Here is a 25,640-nt window from a genome sequence, read left to right as displayed (position 1 = left end):
GGACCAATGGGAAAGGGGCAGGGCGGGGCGGCGCGGGCGGTGCAGTCACATGACGGTGCGCGGCGCTGCGGGGCGTTGCTGGCGGGGGCGGCTTGTGGCGGCGGCGCGATCATGGTGAGGGGCCGGGGCGGCGGGGGGCCGGGGCTCGGGGGCCGGGCCGCGGCGGGAGGCTGGCGGGCGCTGCGGCCCCTGGGAGCCGGCGTCGCTGCTGCCCTGTGTGCGGGTGGGAGGGGTCCGGCCCGCGGCCGCCGGTGGCCCAGGGGCAGGCCCGGCCTCGCTGGGCCTGGGGGCTGCCGCTCCAAGCTCCGTCAGCGACTGCGCTCGGGCGGGGACGGGCCTGGCCGCGCGGGGGGGCCGGAGCCGGGCCTGGGGGCCGCCGCTCGGCCCGGGCGGGGCTGAGGTGAGGGCCGGGCCCGTTGTGCCCGCGGTAACGGTTCGTGCTGCGGTCAGCGCCGCGGCGGCCGGGCGCTGCGAGTCGCCGCTGTGCCGGGTTGGGCCGAGGCGGGTGTCTCTGTTGGGGGGCAGCTGCAGCACCGGCCGCCGCAGTGGAGGCGCGTTGTGTCGCTGCCCCTGTCACAGATCTGGTTTCTGGCGCTTCTGGCGCCGTGCGTGTGTGGTGGTGTTGCCCGCGTTGCAGCCCGCCGTTCGGTCGTTCCTGACCCCCCGGGGCTGCTGTGCCAGGCTTCCCTCGCGGGCCTCCCCTACCTGCAGGCGAGGTGGGGTTGTGTTGGTGGGCCCAGCCCCAGGGAGCTGTTTGGGAGCAAATGTTGGTGTTTGCTAGAGAGGCAAACCTGAAATTGCGGCGTGGAAATAGCTCTTCTTCAGAAAAGCTTTTGCGTTTTCAATAAAAATAAGGGGATGCTCAAGTTTCCTAGTAAAATTGGAAAGTCTGTTTAGCGCGTCTTGTGTGCTATTCAATAAAATTATAAGCAGCCTAAGTGTGGAGTAGGAACTACTAACTATCTAGGCAGTGAGGCAAAGCCTGAGTGCTTTATAAAGCGGGGACTGCACAGTTCTTAGGCTTTTGGGACAGACTGTCTTTTTAAAGCTGTATGTCTCTTGGTACCAGTTTGATGCTATAACCTCTGGAGGTGTGTGAGAGGGCTGAACCTGTGAAGTTACTTGAAAGAAGACAAGAAAACATTTGATTGGGTGATGAGAGAAGCTGAATCTACATCAATAGCAGTCTGTGTCCCCATGTAAATACTTCGTGGTAGTCTTCAGCTGGAGAATGACACAACTTTCCTCTGCCTGTTGCTTCCCAGGGAACTGGCCTGAGACTTGTCTGGTTTCGTGTCCTCCTTTAAAGAATAGCTGATAACCAGGTGATTCAGAAAAAATAAATGTATAGGTGTTAAACGTGGGGGTAATCCACTCTACCAAATTAGGTTCCACTGCCATTTCCTTTGGCTGAGCTTGGTTTAAGCTGTGAAGCTGAATGACTTAGTATCTTTAACAGGATTTATTTTGAGAGGGCTCTGGCTGGTCTTGATCATCCCCTGAATAAGAAGTCTGGCCCCTTGATTCTTACTAACGTCTTTTGGCTGCTTGTGGCAGTAAATACCAATGTAAACATGTGAAAAATGTTTTTTTCTTTCTGGCTCATCTTTGAGATCCTGTACTGTGAGATGTAATAGAAGTTCTGGAGTTGCCGTCAGTATTTCAGAGTAGTAATTCCTATATAGAGTTAAACGCTTATGCATTTTTTGTTAATTCCAAGCAGTTCAGTGATTTCTACAGCAACGCATTGTGTGCATCCAGGCTTCATCTGTAAGCTGGTGGTTGTCCTGGTCCACTTCTGTAGCTAACCCATCTTCTGTCGTGGGTAACATTCATTTTAAATATCTTGGTGGTCACTGCTTGGCAGGCCGTTCTTATAAAATCCAACCAGGAGGAGGCAGAAAAACCTCCTCGGGTAAATCTCATTCGTTGTGGTACTATACACAAGTATGTGTACACAGGAGGAAAACTCATGTGTGGAAACAGGCTGTAAGCACATCAGCTATCTGAAGAATTCAAGTACTTAATCATTTGGAGATTAGATGAAAATGCACTTCAGAATGGAAGCAAAACCTTTTATTTTGTGTTATTTATACTCGGTGTCCAGCTTAAGATACCTGTGTTGCCAGAATACAGGCTATTTGGTAGGCTGCACAAACTTGCCTAGAGTTCTGCTGTATTTCAATACTACATAATTCTTTCTTTTGAGTACTGCAAGTTACCTGATTTTTTTTTTTTTTAAGTGGCATGAGCATCTTAACTAGTCAACACATGGACCCAAAATAATAACTGTCTCCAGGGTGCAGTTAAGTGTCAAGTGCAAAACTAAGTATGAATCTTATGAAGTCTTTCCATGGAGCTGAGTGTTAGAAAGTAAGTAAATCATACACAGTAGGTGTAATGTTCACTTTGCATGTTCAGGAATAGTTGGCATTCTGAGGATAGGCACGGTCCAGAATGTTTGCTGCTGTGATAATACAGTTTTCTAATTGTTATCTGCAGCATAACTTGTATTACCCACTTTGATCAGCCAGGCAGTAGAGTTCTTCTAAGCTAGTTTGGGGTTTAAAAAATTTCTTGTTTTCCCAGGCAACTTACAGTTCACTAACCTTTAGTTAGAAAAAAGAAACAAAACTTGAAACAAACAAAAAAACCACATAAAACCCCTCACCTTACACCAAAAGCCAGCTCTCCTCATCCTGTGCTGAATTCAGCTGCTGTGTCTTGTGACTTCCATAACTTGCATGTGGTAATTTAAGATAGGCCTTTCTTCAAAGCTAGAAAAAGGGTATGGTCTCTTGTACAGAAACTGCAGCTCAAAGACTGTTCTCTATCCCTTCTCTAGTCACTTGCTTCCTTGTGGCTTCGGAGGAAAAAAGGTTAGGGAATGAGTAAAGCAGAAAGCTTGTGTTCATGTTGACTCTCCTTTTTTTTTTTTTAACCAATTGCTGTGTATTTAATGGGGGTCTTAATGGCTTCAAAATTGCTGTAAATTGCTTATGTAGTGTTCATGCAAGATTTTATACCTTATTGTACATGTTGTTGACAAAGCAGCAACATTCTGTGCCTTGATTATGGAGTATTGCTGCTCTTCTCCAATGTCAAAGCATCTTCCGTTTCAAAAGCTTACGTTCAGGGTTCTTGTTTGTAGATTGGCATAGGACTTCACAGTGCAGTTGCATTTTTTGGTAAAATAGCACTTGAAAATACCACCTTGTGCAGTTAGGTTCCTAATTTGAAGTGGAAGATACAGAGCATAAACAGCTTTAGTCAATGTTGTTATCTGACAGAAAAACTAGTTTCTGGTTTGGTATGTGCCCTGCTGGCTGTCAGTGGTGGGCTTTTGCTGTTTGGTGTCTCTACTTCAGCTGCTTTTCCCCACAGCTTCCTCATGCAGGTATATGTATCAGGTTATGTGTATCTTGATGTGATCTTATGCATCACTTGATAATAACCAGGTTATATGTAGAAACCTCTATAGTTCTGTAGCTGAAAGTAGCGTGCTTTCTGAAGTAGAAAGAAAATGGTAAGCTGGTAAATATTCAAACTGTGAAAGCTGAAAAGTAAGAAAGAGTTGGAACTTTTTCAGTGGTACTGCTGTTAAGGTGTTTCCTCTTCGTATTGAAGTAAAGCTGCTACAAACATCACCTCAAGCTGCCACCATTGCGTGCTTCTGACACTCAGCAGTAGGTTATCAGCTGTGTGACTGAAATGCTGAGATTGTCTTTTCTTTAGATGTGAAGTACATACCCTTGTAGTAAAGACATCCTTATTTAGATCAATCACCTTCTCAGTCTTCAAATACAAACATATATGAATCTAATTTCTCTTTTAATCTTTAAGAAATACGGAAGGAAAAAAATTAATCTCTTGTGGTAACATGGAAATGCTTCTGTCTATGAATTCAGTTATGTACTTAATACAGTCCCAGTGTTGAATGCAGTGTGGGACCTTGCTACTCAATGTAGAGCAGAAATGGAAATACTACCAATATCTTACGTTGATGCAGATGGGATCTGATGCAAAGCTGACTCTGGCTCATCACAAATGGGAAGGCTAGGTCTGGCAGAGCAAGGCTCTGAAACTCCATTATTTCCCCAACTGTTGCTGAAAGGCAGGGGCTACAGTTGCATGAGAAAGCAGATAGCTTCAATTAGGTATTTCTGATGAGATAACCATTGGTATCATGTAAAGCATAGAAGCTATTATGCTTTAACTGGTGTTTTTCACGCCAAAAGTAAGGGAGCCGATGCACATGCACTCTTGCCAACTATTTCTTGGGGCTCTAGCAAATGTTTCAATCGGCGCTTTAATTTGGTGTCGCTGTCAAAAGGCCTTGTTTTTGTAGCCCTGCGTGCAGTGTTTTATCTGGTTGTAGGGTGAACTAGGTAAATGATAAGCTATCAACCATTTATTAATCAACTGAGCTAGTCTTCTAGTTTATTTGATGCTTTACAGCCTAAGTAGCTTTCTCAGCACTACATGTCCCGTGAACAACTAGGGGTGGAAGAGCAGGACTCGTAGCTGTGTAAGTTAATGCCCATTAGGAGAAGGGGGCTTAGGAAGTTGTGGTTGATGTTAACATTACTGCACTGTTTCTAGCTGTGCTTTAATATAGAGAGATTTGGTGTGGTTGGAGCATATGGCATTCAGTTGAGTAGTGTTGTATCTTCTCTAAAGCACTACTGTGGGTTCAGGGAACTGCAGTGTGTGACAAATGTTCTGGCATAAACATAATTCAGCAAGTCTGTTACATGATGTTTTGATATTGATTGTTGCATACTAGTCCCAGCACTGTCATTTTCATTTTCTAGAAAGTCTGATCTGTAATGGAGTAAATAAAGCTTAGCAATTACAGTGAAGTTTTGCTGGCAGAACATACTAGCTTCACAGTTGGAGGTTTTCTAAGAGCGTAGAGTTATTGAATTGCCTGGAAAGTAGGATTTTCTAGCCATAGATTCTACTTTCACCTTTTGCTTAAATTGCTTTTTGGAAGACCTGCACTTTATGAGATTAATTATAGAGAGCACTTTCTAAGAGGTCCAGTTATTTATTAGTTGTGCATGGTTTGAAGGCACCAAGTTACTGAAGTGTTGGTTGGAAGGAACCTTTATCTCATAGTCATGCTTGTATCAGGATTATCACCAGTGTTAGATCAGATCAGCCTTAGTTTTTTCTAGCTGGGTAATTGAAAACCTTTAAGAGCAGAGTTTCACTGCGTGTGTGGGTGTTATCAGGTCATTGTCTGTTCTCTGTATGTGGAAAAGGGTAGTGGGGAGATACTGTCTGTGACTCTTACTAGGGGGATTCCAATTGCAGAACAAGAACCCAGTTAAATATGGAAGAACATGGGTGTGCTAAGGCTGCAATACTCCAGAACCATTAAGTTGCTGTTAAACTAAAACATCTCAATGTGGATGAAAAGATCACAAATTTTAATCTCGGTCCTCAAAAGATACTTGTGGAGACCCGAAGCATGGGGTGTGTGGGAGAAGTTGGTACTGAAGATACTGTTTTCAAGAACACTAGACGGATGTAATTCATGGCCTGCTAGCTTGTAACAGATTTAGTTAAAAAGAGGAGACCAGGAACCTTCTGAACACAGCAGATGAGGGGAACAGGTATAAATAGTTAAAAGAATTTACTGAGGCTGCAGGCTCAGAGAACCTGCTGTACCAATTACCGAGTACATGGTATTTGTTAAGACTGGAGAAGATGTAACTGGGATGCAATATCAGTGCTTTCATCCCTGTCGATTATTTCAGAAGCCATCTGAAAACAAACTGCAGGATTGGGAGAGGCTGGGAAGCTCTAAGTTGATGCTGAAGACTGGGACCTAAACTATTGGTGGGTGGTGGTGTTTCCTTGTAACATGTTAGGAGGAAGGCTGGCTGCAGGTTGGGAGTACGTTTGGGGTTCTGATCCAAGTAAATTTGGACTAATTGGTAAACAAGTAAATTAGGTTATCCTAAAGATGCTCATAGAAATTAATCCCGTTGATCTGGTGTAGAGGGCAGGGAGCAGCTGGAGTAGGAAGAGGACTATTATAGCTTGTTTGAGGGGAAATCTAAGGTAGTAAGCAATGGATTTTATTATTATTACAAGAAAATGCAATATGATCCTTGCAAAGGTAAAAGATGTTGAAGGCCTGGAATGTGCCTCTTCCAGGAGAAGTTTAGAAGGTCACTGGGACAAGTAGGGGGCTTGAAGAGTTGTTGCTTCTCTGCAGTTTTCTATTGCCTTCTGCCAGTCAGTTCCCCCTTCTGGAAAGCACGAACTGTACTTTATCCTTTGCTTATCTGAAACTTGTTCTTAAGAGTTGTGTGGCTCATATAGCAGTTAATTGAGAACTTGTGAGTACAGGAAAGCACCTGTACAGTTGCAGTGCATGTGTGGTCTGGGCATTGCTTTGAAGCTCTGTGGAAAGAAGTAACAATGCTTCCACTCATTGTCGTGATTTCTTTGCATTCTCTTGAAGCTTTTTCTTGCCAGATACTTGCAGTGGATTCTTGGCCTCTAAATGTTAGAAGGGAGAAGTTGACCTTGTTGTGTCCCCATGGCTTTGCACTCCAAGAAGCAATGGTGCTCACAGGCTGCGCATAACTTATCTCCTCCCTGCCCTCAGGTTTTTGCAGAGTACTGGGAGCTTTCTCCCTTACATACACAGCTATTTCTGACAACTCAGTGTGTGGTCACACTGCGGTGTCGCTTGCACTGATGTTCTAAACTACAGTAACCCAGTGTGAATAAAGTTATAACCAGCTTCATAAAAACAATTGTTCTGTTTTTGTTGTTTGTTGTGTTTTTTTTTTCTTCCAGCCAACAACACAGCAATCTCCTCAGGATGAACAGGAAAAACTCCTGGATGAAGCCATTCAGGCTGTGAAGGTGCAGTCTTTCCAGATGAAGAGATGCCTGGTAAGAATGTGACTTGAAAATGCAATGAAGCTCCTTGTCTGCTAGGAGTAAAATAGTAAATCAATACTAATCTCTAGTGCTGTGAGGAAAATTAACCCTTTCTGCATCCTTCTGCCAGAGGCTTTGCAAATAAATGAGGCAGCTACTCGGAGAGGGTTGAGCCTTGAGTATTCTTTGAATGTGTTTTCTTAGTTTTGCTCCAGTATTTGACAAGATAAATTATAAAGATGCATCTTTATGATTTGTGCTTGCACTTAAGTAACCTAAACTGGGAATAACCTGCTATGGTATCAGAAGGTTATTGTTCAAATTCATTTTATATGGAACTATATGATGAGAAGCTATTCTTGTTTGTGTTCACCATACTGGTATTTTTTCTGTATAGGCTTTTCTTGGCATGAACCACAGACCATGAGACTAATAATGTAAAGTTACCTGCTACATAAGATAAATTTTGGAGTGATTAACTGTAGACTGATGCATGAATTCTTTTGTGACTGGGAAACACCACTGGCTAGGGTTGTGCTGAGATCTTTATCTTGAAATTGTAGTTGATACAGGCAGGCTTTGTCACCACACCTAGCTTTCTTGAGTTTGAGAAGCCTCTGTTTATTTGGAGAAGCTGCTGAAAGTTGCAATGAAAACTTAAATGTTCCCATATATTTTCATGTGGTTGGCCAAGCTAACTTTGCCATCAAATTACGGTAGCAAGAAAGGTAACACCTTTTCCAGTTTCTACTCTGTGGAGTGCTTTTGAAATCTTTGAAGTAGCTGCAGCTGAGCTTTTCACTGCTATCTGTGACTGAGTGTCAATATACTAAGTGGATCACACTAGCAATCCCTTCTGTTCTCCCCCCAAAACTTAATGCTGCTGCTTATAATGGGTTGAACAAGTATGTATAGGTGGTAGATTAGAAGTTTGTCTTGTATCTTGTGATGCCAGGTGATTATATGCATCAGAAGTGTAGGTTATATGCAGCTTAACAAACCATGGCTTTCAATAAGGTATTCTTGGGTGAGAAGTAGGGGAAGAGGAATCGAATTCTAACAGTGGTCTGCTGGCAGTGCAGATTCGCTGTCTACTAGAGGTTTCTTCATGAGATATGAACAAAACAACATACTATATTGACAGAGGGAGTCTGTTCTCTTTTGCTTGCTGGATAGAATCTGAGTGTTGGGTGGGAATTTATGCATAAGCAAAATTTCCTTTTAGTTTTTTCTACCATTAGTATTATAATTTATTACTGTAGTTCTGTCTTCGGGTAAGTCTCCTTACCACACTCAGGTATAATGTTCCACTTAATAAGGATGGGTAAGTACAAGCTAGATACTAAATAACTTGACTTAATTAGAATTATTGCTTTCCTGATGTTAGTCCCTGTGTGCTTTTTTAAAAAGCTGAAAGTGTAGCTTTCTAAAATACTGCAGCTGCCTAGTACTATTTCTGACTGACTACTCTTTCTTTCTTCCTCTAAAGGACAAAAACAAGCTCATGGATGCTCTGAAACATGCTTCCAACATGCTTGGTGAGCTGAGGACTTCTATGTTATCTCCAAAGAGCTATTATGAGCTCTGTATCCTTTGAAGAGGAAATGAATAGTTGAAATGCTGAATTTGGAATGAAGTGTTCATCTGCTTTTGGTACAATGGCATCTCGTTGGCCTCAGATATTTATTAGCATTTTTTTCCTTAGTATTCAGTTACCTGGATATATTGTAGAGAGCACACATTTCTTTGCTCGCTGTGGAAGTTTGTCTTTCCCCTTTAGTGCAAAGCAGGTCTTTAATGTCTTTCATATCTTCCTTTAGGAGGTTTCAGGAGTCTAGTTCTATGAAAATACCAGCTATGTAAAACAACTCTGCTTGCAGTATGGTACCCCAAACATCTGTAAAACCAACTCATATTTTGCTGGTATAAACAAATAAGATAATTATTGGTATAAGATGATAATGATCTTAGCTTCTGACCATAAGTTAGTGCCTTGATGTATTTACTTGTGCATAAGGTGGTATCTGAAGGAGAGCCTTTTTGTCAGACATGGGAATAGTATGAATATATTCAAATACTACTTTCTGCATGTGTGGATGATATTTTTCTGTGAACACAGTATGCCTTTGCTTTAGATACTCTGTTCAATCACATTAATTTGCTATCTATTTTGATTTAGGTTTTTTTTTTCCCCTCTAATATGCTAAAAATGACAATTGTAGTCTTGGGGTTAATTTTGCACATGTATCCCGATAGTGATTGTTGTTTCAGAAGTACTGCCTGCTTGGGCATGATTGTATTTGGTACAGCATCTTTCCTCCATGATGTGAATGAGCACATTACTAAGTAAATCTGTTGCAGACTTTCAAACTTAAAATCCTTAACTATGAGGAAAAGACATGGCAATTTCTGATGAACTACACTACTTGGAAGTCTACCTGACAGATGAATTTGCCAAAGGAAGGAAAGTGGCAGACCTTTATGAGCTAGTACAGTATGCTGGAAATATTATTCCAAGACTGTAAGTGTGTATATGTTAGTGTATATGTTTTTGGTTTGTTGTGGTGGTTTTTTTTAAACTGGTGAATAGTGGTCAGGCTCTGGGTTCAGGTAACGATTGACTCTGCATTCTTGCTTCACAGCAAGAAATCAGTTTGCAATGGTGAGTAGTATTTCTGTGTGTCTTAAGAGTGAATTGCTACAGGACTTCTGAGGTTTAGGCCAGGGGTGCAGCTGCAGAAGGTCAGTTCTCCCTGCCAGCGTATTGATTTTGCACGTGACCAAGATGGAAGCACTTTCATCTTGGAATAAATTTAAGAGCTGGTCAGTGGAAAATTAACAAGTACCACATTCTGATCAGTGATACTGACTACACATTTATTAACTTTTTCTATTTTCTGTTAATGAACTTGTGTCTAAGGATCTGAGTCTTGGATCATCACAGTAGGTACTTCATAACTGTCTGTCTCTTTGGAGAGTAAGAAGTGTGAGAAGGAAGCTGAAAATGTCTGTAATTCTTAAAAGCTTTGTGTTTCTGAATATGTTGTTTTGGCTATGTGTTAGTGTGCTAGAGATGATATGGGAAGACTTATCTTTAGATATGTGACCATTGGGCTGGAGTAGATCTCCTAGATATTCAGACTTCAGACTCAGATTTTCCTTGATACTTTTTAATTCCTGACTTTTGTGCCAGGAAGAGGCTTTGGAGACACCAGGCTGCATCCTCATGCAGTTTCTGGAGTCTGGGTAATGACTACCACAATATCTTCCCCCTTTGCGTGACCACTTGAGTTGTCTTCCTGCCTGCTTGGTGTAGCCCCTATTTTTGCCTGGTGGATGCTTCTGGTGCTTTCATGGAGGTTCTGCACACATCCGCATGTGAGGCAGAGAAATGTGCAGAGAGGGTTGAAGCCTCTAAACCAAGTATGTGAAGGTTCTGAGCATTATGGTTTTTTTCTCTTAAGCTGAAGGGGAGTCTGCATATACTGGAGCGCCAGTCCTTTGCATCTTGCGTATTCCTTCTACCTGTTGCTTAATATAGAGATGCTGAAGGAATGAGTACATACTCGGGGATCTCCAAAGAGCGTAACGCCTATCCTGCTAGACTACAGTGTGTAAGAGGCTTAACTGCTTCATCATAGCAGGTTACTTATCTATATGTGCCAGAGCTGTTTTCCAGCTTATTGGAGTGCTGGAAGTATTGATGCTGCTCTGAGAGCATTCAGGACTCCATGCATGCTAAGCGTTTACACGTTCAATGTATAAAGCATTGTAATGAGGTCAAGTGGCTGTTCAGACATGCTGTGCTCTGTTGCAGAGGAGAATAGGAGTTGAAAACTGACTAAATATCCAGAATTATCCAGACCTAGAATGCTTTGGTAATACTGCCAGGATGGAAGAAAGGAACTGTTCCCTATTAAGTGTGATATTGTTACTTTACAATTTATTGTTTGATTCTGTGCCTTTTGCAGGTATCTCCTGATAACAGTAGGTGTTGTCTATGTCAAGTCATTTCCACAGTCCAGGAAAGATATTTTGAAAGACCTGGTGGAGATGTGTCGTGGTGTACAGCATCCTCTTAGAGGCCTCTTTCTTAGAAACTATCTCCTGCAGTGTACGAGGAATATCTTACCAGATGAAGGCGAGCAAGCAGAGTAAGAAAGATGGGCTGTAACTTTACAAAAATTACTGGGTTTTTTTCTGTATGGACCTAATGAAAATTTTCTGTATGACTTCAGGCTTGAGAAAAGTAGATACTTTAGAGCACTATGAACTTGACAGATATTTTGTCCATTAAGAGTTCCTTTCCAGACTAAGGTTTCTCACAAGTGAGGATATGCACCTTTCTTATGAACCTAGATATCCTACCACATGCTTCCTGACCCTCCCACCTTCTTAAAAATTGGATATTCACCAATGGATGGAAGAATGAATACCTCTAACAAGCTTTTCCTGTTTCTAACCTGTTCTCAATTGCAGTGAAGAGACTACTGGGGACATCAGTGATTCAATGGATTTTGTGCTGCTGAACTTTGCTGAGATGAACAAGCTTTGGGTGCGAATGCAACACCAGGGCCATAGTCGGGACAGAGAGAAAAGAGAGCGAGAAAGGCAGGAACTGAGAATCCTAGTAGGAACAAACCTGGTTCGCCTCAGTCAGTTGGAAGGTGTTAATGTGGAGCGATACAAGCAGGTGGGATGTCTGGCCATCCTTTCTGACTTCTGTTACTTTTTCGAATGAAACCGGTTTGGACTCCAGATCAGCAGCTTGAAGCATTAACAGCTATGCTAAAAGTTCAGTAATCCAGGTGCTTCTTGAACTCTTCACCTGAGGATAAGTTCTGAATGCTAATGAAACTGTATAATGTGTTGTGAGGCTAAGGATGTGACTCATGCATTTTTCCTATAAGCTTGTTTGTAATTTGACAAGAAATCTTAAAACTCCTTTCCTGAATCCTGTTTTACTTATAAAATAATTAGCTGGTTCAAGGAATATGTATGCATACAGCATATACGTACACATGATAGACTTTAAAAGTTAAATGAAGCTATGCTTCCCAAAGCATTCAAGAGAACTGTTATTGTATGAAATGATAGTCAAGTAAATATATTACTTAGAAGTCTGTTCCCTTGTAAGTTCTACCATATAGCTGCTGGAAACAACTTGAGTGGTACTGCTGAGACACTCAATAGTGTTATGTGCCAGCAAAGGTAGTAGCACTGATTTACTAAACCCAAACTTGGAGGTCATATAGTGTACAAAAAGGTCAGATGCTGGAGACCAGTAGATTTTTTTTTTTTTCTGAAGGATGGAACTGCTGAAAATTGGGGCTTTTTATCAGAAAGCCTTTATGTAAAGAATAAGCTGCAATATGTTAGAAATATTGCTCTGCTTGGATTAAATGCATATGTGTGAATATAAACTTAGTAATTGTAAAATCACTGCAAGACTTTTTTTTTTTTTTTTCCTAATCTAGATCGTTCTGCCTGGAATATTGGAGCAAGTTGTAAACTGCAGAGATGCTTTAGCTCAGGAGTATCTCATGGAGTGCATCATACAGGTGAGCTGCTTAAATTCAGTTGCAGTGATGGGACACGGGTACTTACTCCTATAATTTTTATCACATTCATGCTACTTTCAGCTCTTCCTTATGAACTGGAAAGCTTCCTGGGACTCTGACATAGTGGCTTGTCCCATATTTTTTTACTGGATGGGCAGAGTGGAGATTAATCCATGTTGTGTTCCTTCTGTGGCAGAAGTTTGTAAGCATCTGAGCAGCGGTGCTTGCAGTATGAATTGTAATAGGTAGCTGGGCCCTCAAGTTACTCATTTGTCTTGCATCTCTTGCTTCGTGCATTTACCCAGTCAGGGTCAGCTTGGGGAACCCTAAAGCATTTGTAGGCCAGACCCTGTTTACTATGTGGCTGTCTGCTTTAGAATTACTTTGTTGCATTTTACTGCTGTGTAACAATGGGCAAATTCAGTTTATAACTTGATGACTATTGATCTAAAACTTCAGGTTTTCCCAGATGAATTTCACCTCCAAACCCTGAACCCATTTCTCAGAGCCTGTGCTGAGCTGCACCAAAATGTGAATGTGAAAAATATAATTATTGCTTTAATTGACAGGTGAGTGACCAAGGGGGTGGAAATTGGCTCAAAATTAAGTTTTGTGTTGTGCACAAGCAGATGATAATTCTTCTACCATTTGAAAGCTTTCCATTTTTGATATCACTTACCTTCACTGTTTCTGCATCTTTATCAGCTTAACTAAGGCTGTGGAGAACATTATTTCCATAGCTTCTGCTCTCTGGACCCTGCTTCTGCAACTTCCAGTGAGACTTGCTTTAAGGACTGATTAAAACTTTTCAACAGATTAAGCCAGGAAACAACCTCTTTAGGATTGATGAATTTTGTGTTTCTGAAATAAAGTGGCAGCAGTGTTCTGCTTTGACCAAAAGCCTTATTACTCAGTTACCTCTTGAAAGCTTGAAGATCCTAATGACTAAATCATTTATCAAGGGTGCTGTACCTTGCAGTTTTGATCAGAGAATATAACATAAGCCTGTTCAGGAAAGAGCGAGTAGGAAATGGAACTACCTTCTTAGTTTACTGTTACCTTCCTTGCTGTTCTCCCCAAAGTGTGTTTTTCCTGTGGAGGGACTGCTTGCATTGAAGTCAGATATGGGAGAGAAAACATAACTCACATAGGTTGGAAGAAATCTTTTAAGATCAAACTGAATTTTTGATTTGTATCCTGAAAGGAAACAACGCAGATTATCAATGAGGACTTGTACTTTGTTACTGCAGAAAGAAAGTACACTTCCATGTTTTTCTGGAACCTTGAAAAAGCCTTGTCCTTGCATTTGCACACAAACATACGTACTGCTGTATATCTGGTCTGTATACCAATGTCTGTGCTTCAGTTACCGTAGGGATCTTTAGTCCCACTGGCATTTGGCAGTGAGTAGACTTGTGACTTGGTTTCTTTATCTTCTGTAATGCCTGGAGGTGGAGCATGTATGTCAGGCACGATTGGTGTAACTTAAGGTCTTGAATTTTTTACTTAACAAATACTTAGATTTTTTTCAAGGTTGTGTCAGATCTGTTCGTTCAGGACTTTGGTCTTATTGTATTATTGCAGTAATTTGTGCATTTGGCAGGGAAGCAGCTCTGCCTTCATCCAGAGAAGTTCCCAGGAATTCATTGGTTTCCTCCACTGTGTGGTGGCTGTTTTGTTCATAATTTTATTTGCTTTAAAAAAATGCACAAAAGCCACAAAACCCCCAAATCGCAAGAAACATTGCTTTAATAATCTAATTTCTTAAACTGTCTATCTTGAGACTCCTTTCAGCAAAGATCGCAGGATCTTTTGCTAGGTTCTTATGTTAGTGTGTAGCAATGCAATTCTTGCAAGAAGGCTTTCCTCAGGTAGTTTTTGCTGTCATGTCTACTGAGATGGCTTAAACAGCTTTGGTAGTGCCTCCACAGTAAGCTTGCTATTCTTACTGTTACAAACAACAGCAAGCAACTGACGAGCAGTGAACCTGCCGTCCTCCTAGTCTTACTGCTGCTGTGTTTTGTTGGGCCACTAACGGTGTCTTCCAGAGCCTTCTCATTGAGCTGTCGGACAAGGGTAGAATGGTGGTGGTGTGATGATTATCTTTGTAGTATGGCAACTTGTGCTTTTGGCTGTAACGTTGCTGCAAGTGTTGGAGGATATGAGCGGATCTGTTCATGGGATCCCTGCATGTAGGGAAGGTGTTGCTCTTGTGTTTGGATGGGGGTTGTTAGGAACAATTGTTACGCCTTTCAGGATTGTGAAGGTAAGATGTGAATCTGCCCCATACAGGTAGTGCCTGTTGGCATTTCTCATCTTTATTTCAGCTGGCATGGGATAATTGAAACTGAACATCAGTGACTACTGAGGAAGCTTGTGAAGCTTTAGTCCCTATTCCCATGGGGGTTTCCTGTTAAAGGAATCTTTCTGCAAATAGCCTTGCTGCTTTGGGATCTCTTCTTGCCTTACTAAAGCATTCACAGCTTTTAATTATGCTGCCATCTGCCTGCAACTTGATCATACTTTGTAGCATGCTGGCCTTACCCTCTGAGCTTTTGCCAAGAAGAGCTGCCTTGTCCCTTTGAGAAAAGGCAGTGATTGTTCCTTACTTTAGAAAGTCTGGTACCACCCTCATGAAGTGTAAGAGTAGTTCAGTGTCTGTTTTTCCTGGCGGTGAAGGTTTTTGGCACCTCAGCCTTTTCCTACCTGTCTTTTTGTTTCAGACCCAAAGTTCATTTAGAATCAAAGTTTAGAGACCTGTAAGAAGTAACTTAAAAAATTTTAGTTGGATACCTCTTTCTAAATATTTTTGTTGGCCTTTCTATAATTCAAAATAGAATAATCCTTTAATGATTAGAAAGCGAAGATAGCAATGCTGAGCTTTATAAGGGGATCGCTGGCCTTCTTATAGCAATCTTCTCATCTTGTATCTGATTCCTGCGGAAGTGGTGGTTGGCATGACTTTCTCCTGTTACCGATAGAGATAGCTCTACAACGTCTTTTGGCTGCTTGCTGGATAGCAGTCTCTTGCTTTGTTTTTTTCCAAAAAAAGTTTTCTTGTCCACTTCAAATTTACTTTATGTTTCGCTATTTGCAAACAGTTCAAGTCCCAAACCTGTTGGTCTGTCTTTGGAGACAAAACATAGTTAAGTCAGTGTATTTCTTCTGTTTTTTCTCTGGAGACTGTCTTGCAGAGAATGCTGCTGGATATCAGACTTCAGTAATATCCTGCATCCTTTCCGTGATACTTGCTTTTCCTTCAGCCTACTCTGTCTCCTCCTCTGCTGGAAAGAACAGAACACTTGCTGCTAGCTGAAGAACATGGATTATGAAATGTCCTTTCTTGCTCTTTCTTCATCTTGCCATCTCTGTCAGTACTCTTTTCCAGGACTGATGTTTGCCAGACTCAGTTGCTTTTAAGGCTTCTGACTTCTGTTAATTTCCTTTTTGCTTGTAATAGAGCTTGCAAATAGACCTAAAGGACTTGCTTCTTCTGACAGTATCTCTTTCTGGCCTGTATCTGAGGAGGTGAAAAAATGTGCTGACGAAGCTGCTTCCCTTTATCTGTTACTAGGTTAGCTTTATTTGCACATCGTGAAGATGGACCTGGTATCCCCGCAGATATCAAACTGTTTGACATCTTTTCACAGCAGGTTGCTACTGTTATACAGGTATGCTGCGTATTCTTGCATGCGGTTTTGTGTTTTTTCCGAAGTTATGTGCTTTATCAACTTAGTGCTGTCTCAAATTGCAGTCTCGCCAGGACATGCCCTCAGAGGATGTGGTATCTTTGCAAGTTTCTCTCATTAACTTGGCTATGAAATGCTACCCGGACCGTGTTGACTATGTTGATAAGGTGTTGGAGACGACTGTGGAAATATTCAATAAACTTAATCTGGAACAGTAAGTCTCTTGCATTCTCTGTAGTGTGGCAATTCACACTCTAAAATCTTGACTTAGGTATTCACATTTGGCAAGATAGCAGAGATATGTGCTTTGGATCTGTAAGATTACTGCTTTTGGGCCAAGCTACAGAGGATTGTGATAAACTACTGACTAACCAGGACTTGCTCACCTGTGCATAAATCCTACTGTGCGGCTGTACAGCTACACAATGTATATGCCAAGCTGTGTGTAGTCATTATCTATTAATCTCTTACAGCACTTTAGAGTTCTTTTGCTGAATTTGCAGCCGCAGTCTCTGCTTCTGCTATCAGCAACTTAAAACATGCATTTTTTCACTGTACGTCCTGAAGAGCAAGATATGACTTGTTTTGATGCTTTATTTTCTTTCTCCCTAGCAGCAAGTTGCTTAGATGTTGTGGTATTACATCAGAACTGGTATTGAGGCAGGCTTTAAATCTTATCTACATGTGTGAACTATTAATTAATTGTGGTTTTTGCGTATATTTTCTTTTAGTATTGCAACAAGCAGTGCTGTTTCAAAGGAGCTGACTAGACTTTTGAAAATCCCCGTTGATACTTACAACAATATCCTGACAGTCCTGAAACTAAAACATTTTCACCCACTCTTTGAATACTTTGATTATGAGTCCAGGAAGAGCATGAGTTGTTACGTGCTTAGCAATGTACTGGATTATAACACAGAAATTGTGTCCCAAGAACAGGTATGACATAAGTTAACTTGAAATTCTAGGTATTTAAACTACTGTTTGAAGATTTGAAAACACATACTAAGTGACTTCATGCAGGGCATGCTTTGTTTCCTAACCTGCATGCCCCCATCTCTCCATCTTAATAGCAGAGGCTTTATCCCATCCCCCTTGATAATTCTTCCATCTGCATTCTTAAATACCTTGTCTTTGCACATCTTGCCTAACCTCATCCTAGAGACTTATTCTTTTAGGTTTGAACAAAGAACCTGAATCCCCTTAAAGCTAGGCCTGTTACCTGTAGAAGGCTGGAATAGTACTTTCAGAATTTGAATTTCTCTGTACTGCTCTGCTGTTCTACCTCTGCTAAGAGGACCCTTCTTCAGCAAGTAAGGCTAATACGTCCTAAAAGCATCACTAGCTAATAGACTTCCCTAGTGCTTTGTCAGCACTATGAATGGCTGTAAAGATGTTCCCAGTAGCTGTCAACTTATGCTTATAGGCTACTCAAGTTTTAAACAGAGCTTATATTGCCTTTAACAGGTTGATGCTATCATGAATTTGGTATCTACGCTGATCCAGGATCAACCGGATCAGCCTGCTGAAGATCCTGACCCTGAGGACTTTGCTGATGAGCAGAGTCTTGTGGGAAGATTTATTCATCTCTTGCGTTCTGATGACCCTGACCAACAGTATCTGGTATGGCTTCTGAATGCTTGTACTCTCTGAACTGTGCGTTTTTGTTTTGTTTACTGTACAAGACTTCAGTGTAGCTGGGAGCATCACTGCTAAGGCACTACAAACTGGGTAGAAAACATTGTGTGTGACACTTTTAAAAGTAGTTTGAAATGTAGTTTATTTGGAAGAAAAGCGGGTGAGGACTTAAAAGCTTTTGTGGACTTTTTTGTCTGGTGAGGTGGCAGTTTGGATGCAACTATAATAGATTGTGTTAATTCTTAATTAACTCTGACACATAACCATCTATCTAAAAAACAGCAAGCAAAACTTAGAGCGCTATGCTATTTGCATTCTCTTGGTGTCAAAATACAGAAAAAAGCTTAGAAAAAACAGCTAATGGGTTTGTCCTCAGGCATTTTAATTAGTGGAATTATATGGTCTTTATATAGAATGTAATATACTGCTGCTTAGTGGTTACAAATGTTTTTCCTCTCTGCTTGGTCTGTCCTCAATAGCAGATTTGATATGGCCTTGAAATTTACACATGACGTAATAGCGTAATAATAAATTAAATAAAAATTTAATAAAAATACTTCATAAAAATGGAATAATTTGAGTTGATCCATCAAAGCTTTATGTAGCGCTCTGTTAATCTGCTATTTCTGGCTTTGGTTTATTTCAAATTTAAATGGGCTTCCTATATTGAGAAGTATGTGTTGGGGCAGAGGGACAGGGGTATTCTGTCTATGCAAAATCCATTGGAGAAGCTGGCAGATGTGCTGAAGTTGGATGCTGTTACAGATGGCAGCAGCTAGTTAGCTGTAGTCGGAGCTTAGGCCTGAGTAGGGACTCCTGTGAGTTTACAGTTAAGTGTGCCTGAAATACAATTGGCTGACTGTTTTAAAAGTTGCAACAAGATCTTACTGTGTAAACAGTGAGACCAACATAACCCAGTCGAAGCTATACATAACATTGCTGTCGTTCTTTTAGCCTGGGTTTAAAATACTGTATAAAAATTTCTTGCTTGAACTGTAGAGCTTTGCTGCAACTTCCGTAATGGGGAGAAGCATAGCTTTAACACCTGTATGCGGGTTGGAGATGGTTGTGTTTTGGGACCTGCCCTTCACTGACTGCGTTATTTCTGAATACTGCTGGAGTACGGCAGGAAGGTCAACCAGGTCCTCATTCATTGTAAGAGCTATGTGGGTTGATTATAGCTAGCAAGTACCATATTCATATAGGAGAAGCCAAGATTTATTTTTTCCTAGTGGAGAGCAAAGCTTCTCTCAAAGGGATGCTTGCCCTAAGGTAGTTGATATTTTCTTTGGTTTGGTTTTTACCCCAAAGGACTTTGCATAGCTATTTTTGCAAAGCTTCTGAACATCTGGCTGTTGTCTTTCTCGTCTACCAATGCTTAGCTTTAATCAGGTTGACCACCTTTAAATGCTGTCATGGGATTTGTCAAATTACCTTGCGGATAGAATTCTGTTAGGCTGCTTAACACCTTTTAGTAAAAATACCTAATGGCATTCTTGATCAGCATCACAAATGCTTGTATCAAATTTTCCTACATTACTTGTAGGAAAAAAAGTGAGACGATGGGATTTTCACAGTTCTTTCACAGTATCTCACTTTAAATTATGCATTCTGTATGGAAGAGATCTGAAAAGCAAATTCAAACACCTTATCACATTACAAGTGGAAGTGGCTAATACAGTGTATAATGTGTGATGACAGATTTCTATTTATTCAGGTTACTTTACGTGAATTCTACATGTAATCTAAAAATGTGTATGGGGTTGGACACTGAGCTTCATTTCTAGTTCTTGTTTCAAAGCAGTAATGAGACTGCTGTGACCAGCAAGCAAGGTAATACCTGTGGTACCTAGCCATCTTTGTTTTGACACTTAACGCAAAACAAAAAAACCCCACTTATTAACTCTGAGCTCTAGTAGAAACCTTCTGACATTTGGTTTCAGAAGTTTTAGTGTAAAATACAGCATGTCCGAGTTTTGTCCCCTTTGAAAGGCAGTCAGGTTATTATAAACCACAAATACAATGTGGTTGCTTGGAACAGATCGATTAATTTATTTTCTGATACCTGGAGTTCTTGCTATTCCCGCCAATTCTGGTTAGGAGAATATATGAGTAATATCAATAGACAAAAGTAATCCCAGAATAAGGGGAAGGGGAGAAGCTAACAGTATAAACAAGCAGAACTCTAGTCCCTCTTCACAGGTTTAAGAGCAAGGGTGATAGGCAGAAAAGGTATCAGATTAATGTTGTGTGTGCAGCTTGTGCTCAAAACTGAGAAAGGCAATAAAAAGCTGTCATTGATGAGCATGATGCAAAACTAAAACTGGGGGGAAAGGGCAAAAGTTACAGGTGTAGCTACCAGAATGTGGCACTACAGTCCTTCTTGCAGAGCATGAGAAACCTTATTGATTTACGAGTTCGGTTTCATAAAACTTGGTTTCTTTTTTTTAATTTCTTACAGGCTACTGTAAGAAAGAAATAGTCCTATTTTGTAACTTCTGTTAGAGCTGAGGACAGAATGTATCCAGTATCATTATCAAATGCAAGCTCAGGCAACTTCCATCTCGCTGCTCAATCCAGAATGCATCTGCAGTTAATACAGTATGAGTGTTGCCTAGCACTTATTAAGCAGCTGTAGGAGAGGTTGGGGCAGACACCATATAAAAAGCTACAGAGGGACTGCACAAATTTAATTCAACTAAAGCAACTTGTTTGTAGTCTCTTCAGAATGCTGTAATTCGTCTGATGCTCCTGTTCCATAGAGCACAGATTTAAGTTATAGGTGCAAATAACACACCTCTTGCAAGAATTATCTAAGCTTACAGTGCTTCTATTTTAGATCCTAAACACAGCCCGGAAACACTTTGGTGCAGGTGGGAACCAACGTATTCGTTTTACACTGCCACCATTGGTTTTTGCTGCATACCAGCTTGCTTTTCGCTACAAAGAGAACTCCAAAGTGGTAAGTTGACCTCTAGGTAACTCTTGTATAGTATACTTGCTTCTTTTTGACTTGCTTGAAAGCGCATTTGTCTGGCTACAGTGTGCTAAAACTTGATAAAGAATGCTAGGTGGTGGTTTGGGGTTTTTTTTGCTCGAGGCAATTTTTACTTGAGGTGTGAATGTTTTCTAATTTAAGGAATATCTTTATCTATTGACATTAAATTACTTCAGCACTTAAGGAATGGTGAGGCAGAAACTGGTTAGTTGTGTTTATTCATGAAGGTGACTGTGTTTTTACATGGAGACTAGAGAACTATGAAGATGGAAGTGAGGGCATGAAACTGATTTAAATCTGGATATTAAAATTCATCAATTTCTCAATTTGTAGCTATACTGTTTCTAAAAGCAAGTGCTGCTTTGTAGGTTAACTTACACAGTAGTTGCAAAAGCGCACACTAAACAATCGCTGATCCTCCTTGGCCCTTCAGTGCTTTCTGATTGATATAGTTAGATTAAATGTGTATTTTCTCATGTTGTGGGGAAATAAGTTAAAATGCTGTTTGCTAAAATACTCCTCAAAACGAACGTTTTAAATTTCTCTTCCACTTCTGATTAATGCTCCAGACTGAACAGAATTTTTCTCCACTTAGCTAATTAGGCTTTTGCTCAGTTATGTTCTAAGCATAGCTGTAGTAACTGCAATTCAGTGTAGACTTCCAAAGAAGGTTTCTATGAGCTGGATGGAAAAATGGGACTGACTTTTGGTAAATTGAAGAAATACTTTGTGGAGACCCACTGAGGTCAACACAGTACCTCACTACTAGTTCAGTAAATAAGTGCCTGGAGTGGCGTGCAGGAGACAACAGACTGCAGCACTTAACAGATCCTATTACAGTTTAGATTCCCTTTTCCTTATAGCAGTGATCTTGTTCAAGCTTTGACTTGTTTCACTTCTCTAGGATGACAAATGGGAAAAGAAGTGCCAGAAGATCTTCTCGTTTGCTCATCAGACCATCAGTGCTTTGATCAAAGCAGAACTGGCAGAGCTGCCTCTCCGTCTCTTCCTACAAGGAGCGCTGGCTGCAGGAGAGATTGGCTTTGAGAACCATGAAACTGTGGCCTACGAATTCATGTCCCAGGTGAGTGTCCAACTATTACAGTCATTGTCCTGTGCTATCTTGAGTTTGGCTTGGGTAGGTTTCCTGAACACTGAACCGTCCAGTGTGATTAAAACATCTGAAATAATTGACAGCTAATGCTACTAGGTAGAAACTCCTCATCTTCATTCTTGCTTCCCAGGCTGCTGTGGAATTCAGCCCCATTGCTACTGATTTGAGTACTCAGTCTGACAACATGTGGTATGTTGCAATGCTGCCTCCTACTCGCATAGTTGGCTCACTGGAGGAGTGTAGCTTTCTCAACATAAAATGCTTCTTCACTGCTTCTGAGACTGTCTCCCAGCTCCTGTTATGTAGCTGGTGTTACCCTGACTGCAAGAACTCTTTGGAAGTTCTTTAAAACTTGCAGTGTTCACTACTGCCGTGCTGGGCTTTGCTAATTAAAATTGTTGTGTTGAAATCTATCATAAACTATTCTGAAAATCCACGTAAACCTGTTACTTGGTCTTAAGCCTTACTTTTTGCAAAAGCCTTCCCATTTTCCTCCTCAGATAAAAGAACCAGTGTATTTAATGTTACCCACGTTGTAAGTTTTGTCCTAATATTTCTTCTAATACTGCTATTAATGCATGTTCTTAAACTGAGTCACTGATAACCTTAGCCCTTCCTCACTGTCTTGTATCAGCTGCCATTGTAGCGCAATTCTGAATGTGAGAGCACCATGACAGTTACAAACCTTCTATTAGAGAGACAGTTCAAGATTTTGTCTTGTGTTCTCTCAAGGCTCTGCATCTGTGTGCTCTTGGTACCTACCCTGTGTCACTGACCTACCGCTCAACTTCTGCTCTACTGTTCTGTGTGTTTTAAAGAGCTAAATCCTCTTCAGGGACTATTTCTACTACTAAAGTTCTGTATTTGAACAGATGTGTGAAATGAAGAAAAACTAAGTCTTCAGATTATATGTAGGATCACATGTCTTTACTGTGACCACTTAAGTAAGAAGTATTTCTTGCAAGACTTATTTCCAGTATGTGGACTTAACTTGATTTCGGCGCTCCCAGTAAAAGATAGTTTTTCCTGCCTGAAGCTTTTAACAAATGTAAAACTGGACACTTTCCTGCCATGTCACTAGCAAGTGTGATTTGTAGGGTTTTTTTCTGATGTGTTCTAAAGCAGTGATAGCCATGCTTTCTCCCTTGACTAGGCCTTCTCTCTATATGAAGATGAAATCAGTGATTCAAAAGCACAGCTGGCTGCAATCACCTTGATAATTGGGACGTTCGAGAGGATGAAGTGCTTCAGTGAAGAGAACCACGAGCCGTTAAGGACTCAGTGTGCATTAGCAGCCTCTAAGCTCCTTAAGAAGCCAGACCAATGCCGGGCTGTGAGCACTTGCGCCCATCTGTTTTGGTCTGGCAGAAATACTGACAAGAATGGAGAGGAGGTAAGAATAAAGTGGCAGCAGTGTAACACGTCCTGCCTTTCTTCTGCCTTACTCCTAAAGTAGGTATATCACTTAGTGATGCAGATTCAGTTGGAATGTGTTTTAATGTGTAACTTTTGGTTTTTTCCTTCTAGCTTCATGGAGGAAAAAGAGTGATGGAGTGCCTAAAGAAGGCTCTGAAGATAGCAAATCAGTGCATGGACCCTTCTCTGCAAGTCCAACTTTTCATAGAAATTCTGAATAGATATATCTATTTTTATGAAAAGGAAAACGAGGCGGTGAGCAGAAGTGCATTCTCTATTGTGTCTTTTTAAAAGAGCATTTCTTTAAGCTGTTCTTACACCCCAAATCATGTCTCTTCAACTTGCTCTGTGGTGTCTGAGAGGCACAAGTTCTAGTAATAGAGTAGTCAATTCTTCATACGGTAGTAAAACTGTGGATAAAACATCATTCTTCTTACATGGGGGAAACCACTAAATGTTTGCAGTTTATTTATGAACTTAAATATTGAGACTTGGTTACCTGAATTATTTATAACATCAAAACTTACTAGGGCTTAGAATTTTACTACTTCCTCATCTAACTTGAGAGGTACCTAAATTAATATGTACAAAAGGAAAAGAACATTCTTATAGCTGTCTAACGTCACTGTTGAGTGCGCCACAAATAGTTAGTGTAAGCTTTAACTTCAAGAAATAAATCTGGCATCTCATGGACCAGCTGAAATTCTGCCTCTGCAATTTGAGAGTTCCTCATAATTTTCTGTTAGCGGGTAACTAGAAAACTTAGAGAGTTTAGAAAAGCTGCTTGGCCAAGTGGAGATCAGCATCCCATCTGATGTCATCATTTAATCAAGAGCAGATGTTAACGAATACAGTGTAGTCCTGAGAGAATGTCTGAAGATATTTTAGGGATTTGCTGACTTTCCAGCAACTGAACTGGCTTTATGCTATAGTAGTGCCCTAGTATAGGAGATGCTGTATCTGATGGAGATGAAAATAAAACTTAGAATTTCAAAGCACTTTGCAAATGTAAAAATAGTCTCTGAACACCACCAATGCAGTGGTGGTCTGCATTGCATTCTGGGCTGTGTTCTGTGTAGTGCTGGACTTAACACCACAAGCAGCAGTTCTTTCCTATGTAATGACATGGTCACTAAGAGTAACTTTAAATCTCATACTACCATCCTGACTGACTTCGCAATTTCTAAGAACTGTCCAAATACCAATAGTTTAGAGACAAGTCTGTTAAAACTAACGTCAATGCACTTACATACAGGTCTTGCTGATGACTTCCGTTTTATGTTCTCCTGTAGGTGACAATTCAGGTTTTGAATCAACTTATACAGAAGATCAGAGAAGATCTCCCAAACCTTGAGTCTACTGAAGAAACAGAACAAATTAACAAACACTTTCACAACACACTGGAGCACTTGCGTCTGAGGAGGGAATCACCAGAATCTGAGGGGCCAATTTATGAAGGTCTTGTTCTTTAGGAAGATACACACTGTACTTATTTCTTTTCATTTACATACCGTACGTTTGGGTTTTTTTTTTTTTAAGATAGATTCTTAGGTTGTGCCTTTCAGAAATGTCAAGTTAAGTTAACATTTATGTGTTCAGTCTGGCACTTCAAACACTTGTGTTGAGTACTCTAACAAATTTGAAAGGTTGGACCAGCAACTACAGGTTTCATCAGTTAGCATGGCTGAAACTTTCTTTGAAATCCATGTGACATGGTAGGGCTCTTCTGGTTCTGATTTCTCTTCTGTCTGTTCACTGTTGCTTCTGTAGCACTAGAATTCTAAACTGGCAGTGACTGTCATCTGAAACTGTGTCTGATCCTTACAGAGCATCAGATTTTTGGGAATATTGTACGTCAGATTCTGCTTGTGCTTTTCTTTTAATGCAAGTTAAGACTAAGTGTAATATTTTTCCCTAAAAACTAGAATATATTAATGCATGTTTGGAGAGTTTTAAAGTACCATGTTCAAAAACAGAAGTTATATTTTGCATATTAAGGCTCTGTGACATTCAGTGAGGGCCAGTACTGTGCACAGGGCATATTTATCAAGATAATTTTGTTCCAAATAGTATAAAAATAGAGAAATTGCAATCTATATAGATATGTATAACCTTCATTACTGTAAATTTAGGGGAAAATGCATTACACAAGTTTATTCAGTATCATGATTTTGCACCAGTGAAACAATAAAGTTGCTATTAACATCTGTTGTTTCATGTCTCTTCAGAGCCCATTGTGAACCCAATGCTAATGTGGAACCTTCTGATTGTTGGGACAGAAAAATCAAGGCAGAGTTGGGCAAGCAGGGAGGAGGCTG

The 25,640-nt window shown here is 40.7% G+C and overlaps 1 protein-coding gene across 1 annotated transcript; it reads left to right on the top strand.

Annotated features, from left to right (window-relative positions):
• The first annotated feature begins 40 nt into the window (after window positions 1-40).
• VPS35 (VPS35 retromer complex component) lies at window positions 41-25,527 on the top strand. The gene is made up of 17 exons (XM_056360722.1): window positions 41-114; window positions 6,820-6,918; window positions 8,396-8,492; window positions 9,304-9,427; window positions 10,878-11,060; window positions 11,386-11,599; window positions 12,384-12,467; window positions 12,927-13,036; window positions 16,042-16,138; window positions 16,222-16,370; window positions 16,888-17,095; window positions 17,624-17,779; window positions 20,634-20,756; window positions 21,697-21,876; window positions 23,060-23,299; window positions 23,434-23,577; window positions 24,615-25,527. The coding sequence occupies exons 1-17, from the start codon at window positions 112-114 to the stop codon at window positions 24,792-24,794; spliced, it is 2,391 nt and encodes a 796-aa protein (XP_056216697.1). The 5' UTR covers window positions 41-111; the 3' UTR covers window positions 24,795-25,527.
• The last annotated feature ends 113 nt before the right edge of the window (window positions 25,528-25,640 follow it).

The sequence above is a fragment of the Falco biarmicus genome, chromosome 15 (assembly GCF_023638135.1).
Source record: "Falco biarmicus isolate bFalBia1 chromosome 15, bFalBia1.pri, whole genome shotgun sequence".
NCBI classification, from domain to species: Eukaryota; Metazoa; Chordata; class Aves; order Falconiformes; family Falconidae; genus Falco; species Falco biarmicus.
The sequence above is the reverse complement of the archived record's forward strand: the minus strand, read 5'-3'. Positions and strand labels throughout refer to the sequence as shown.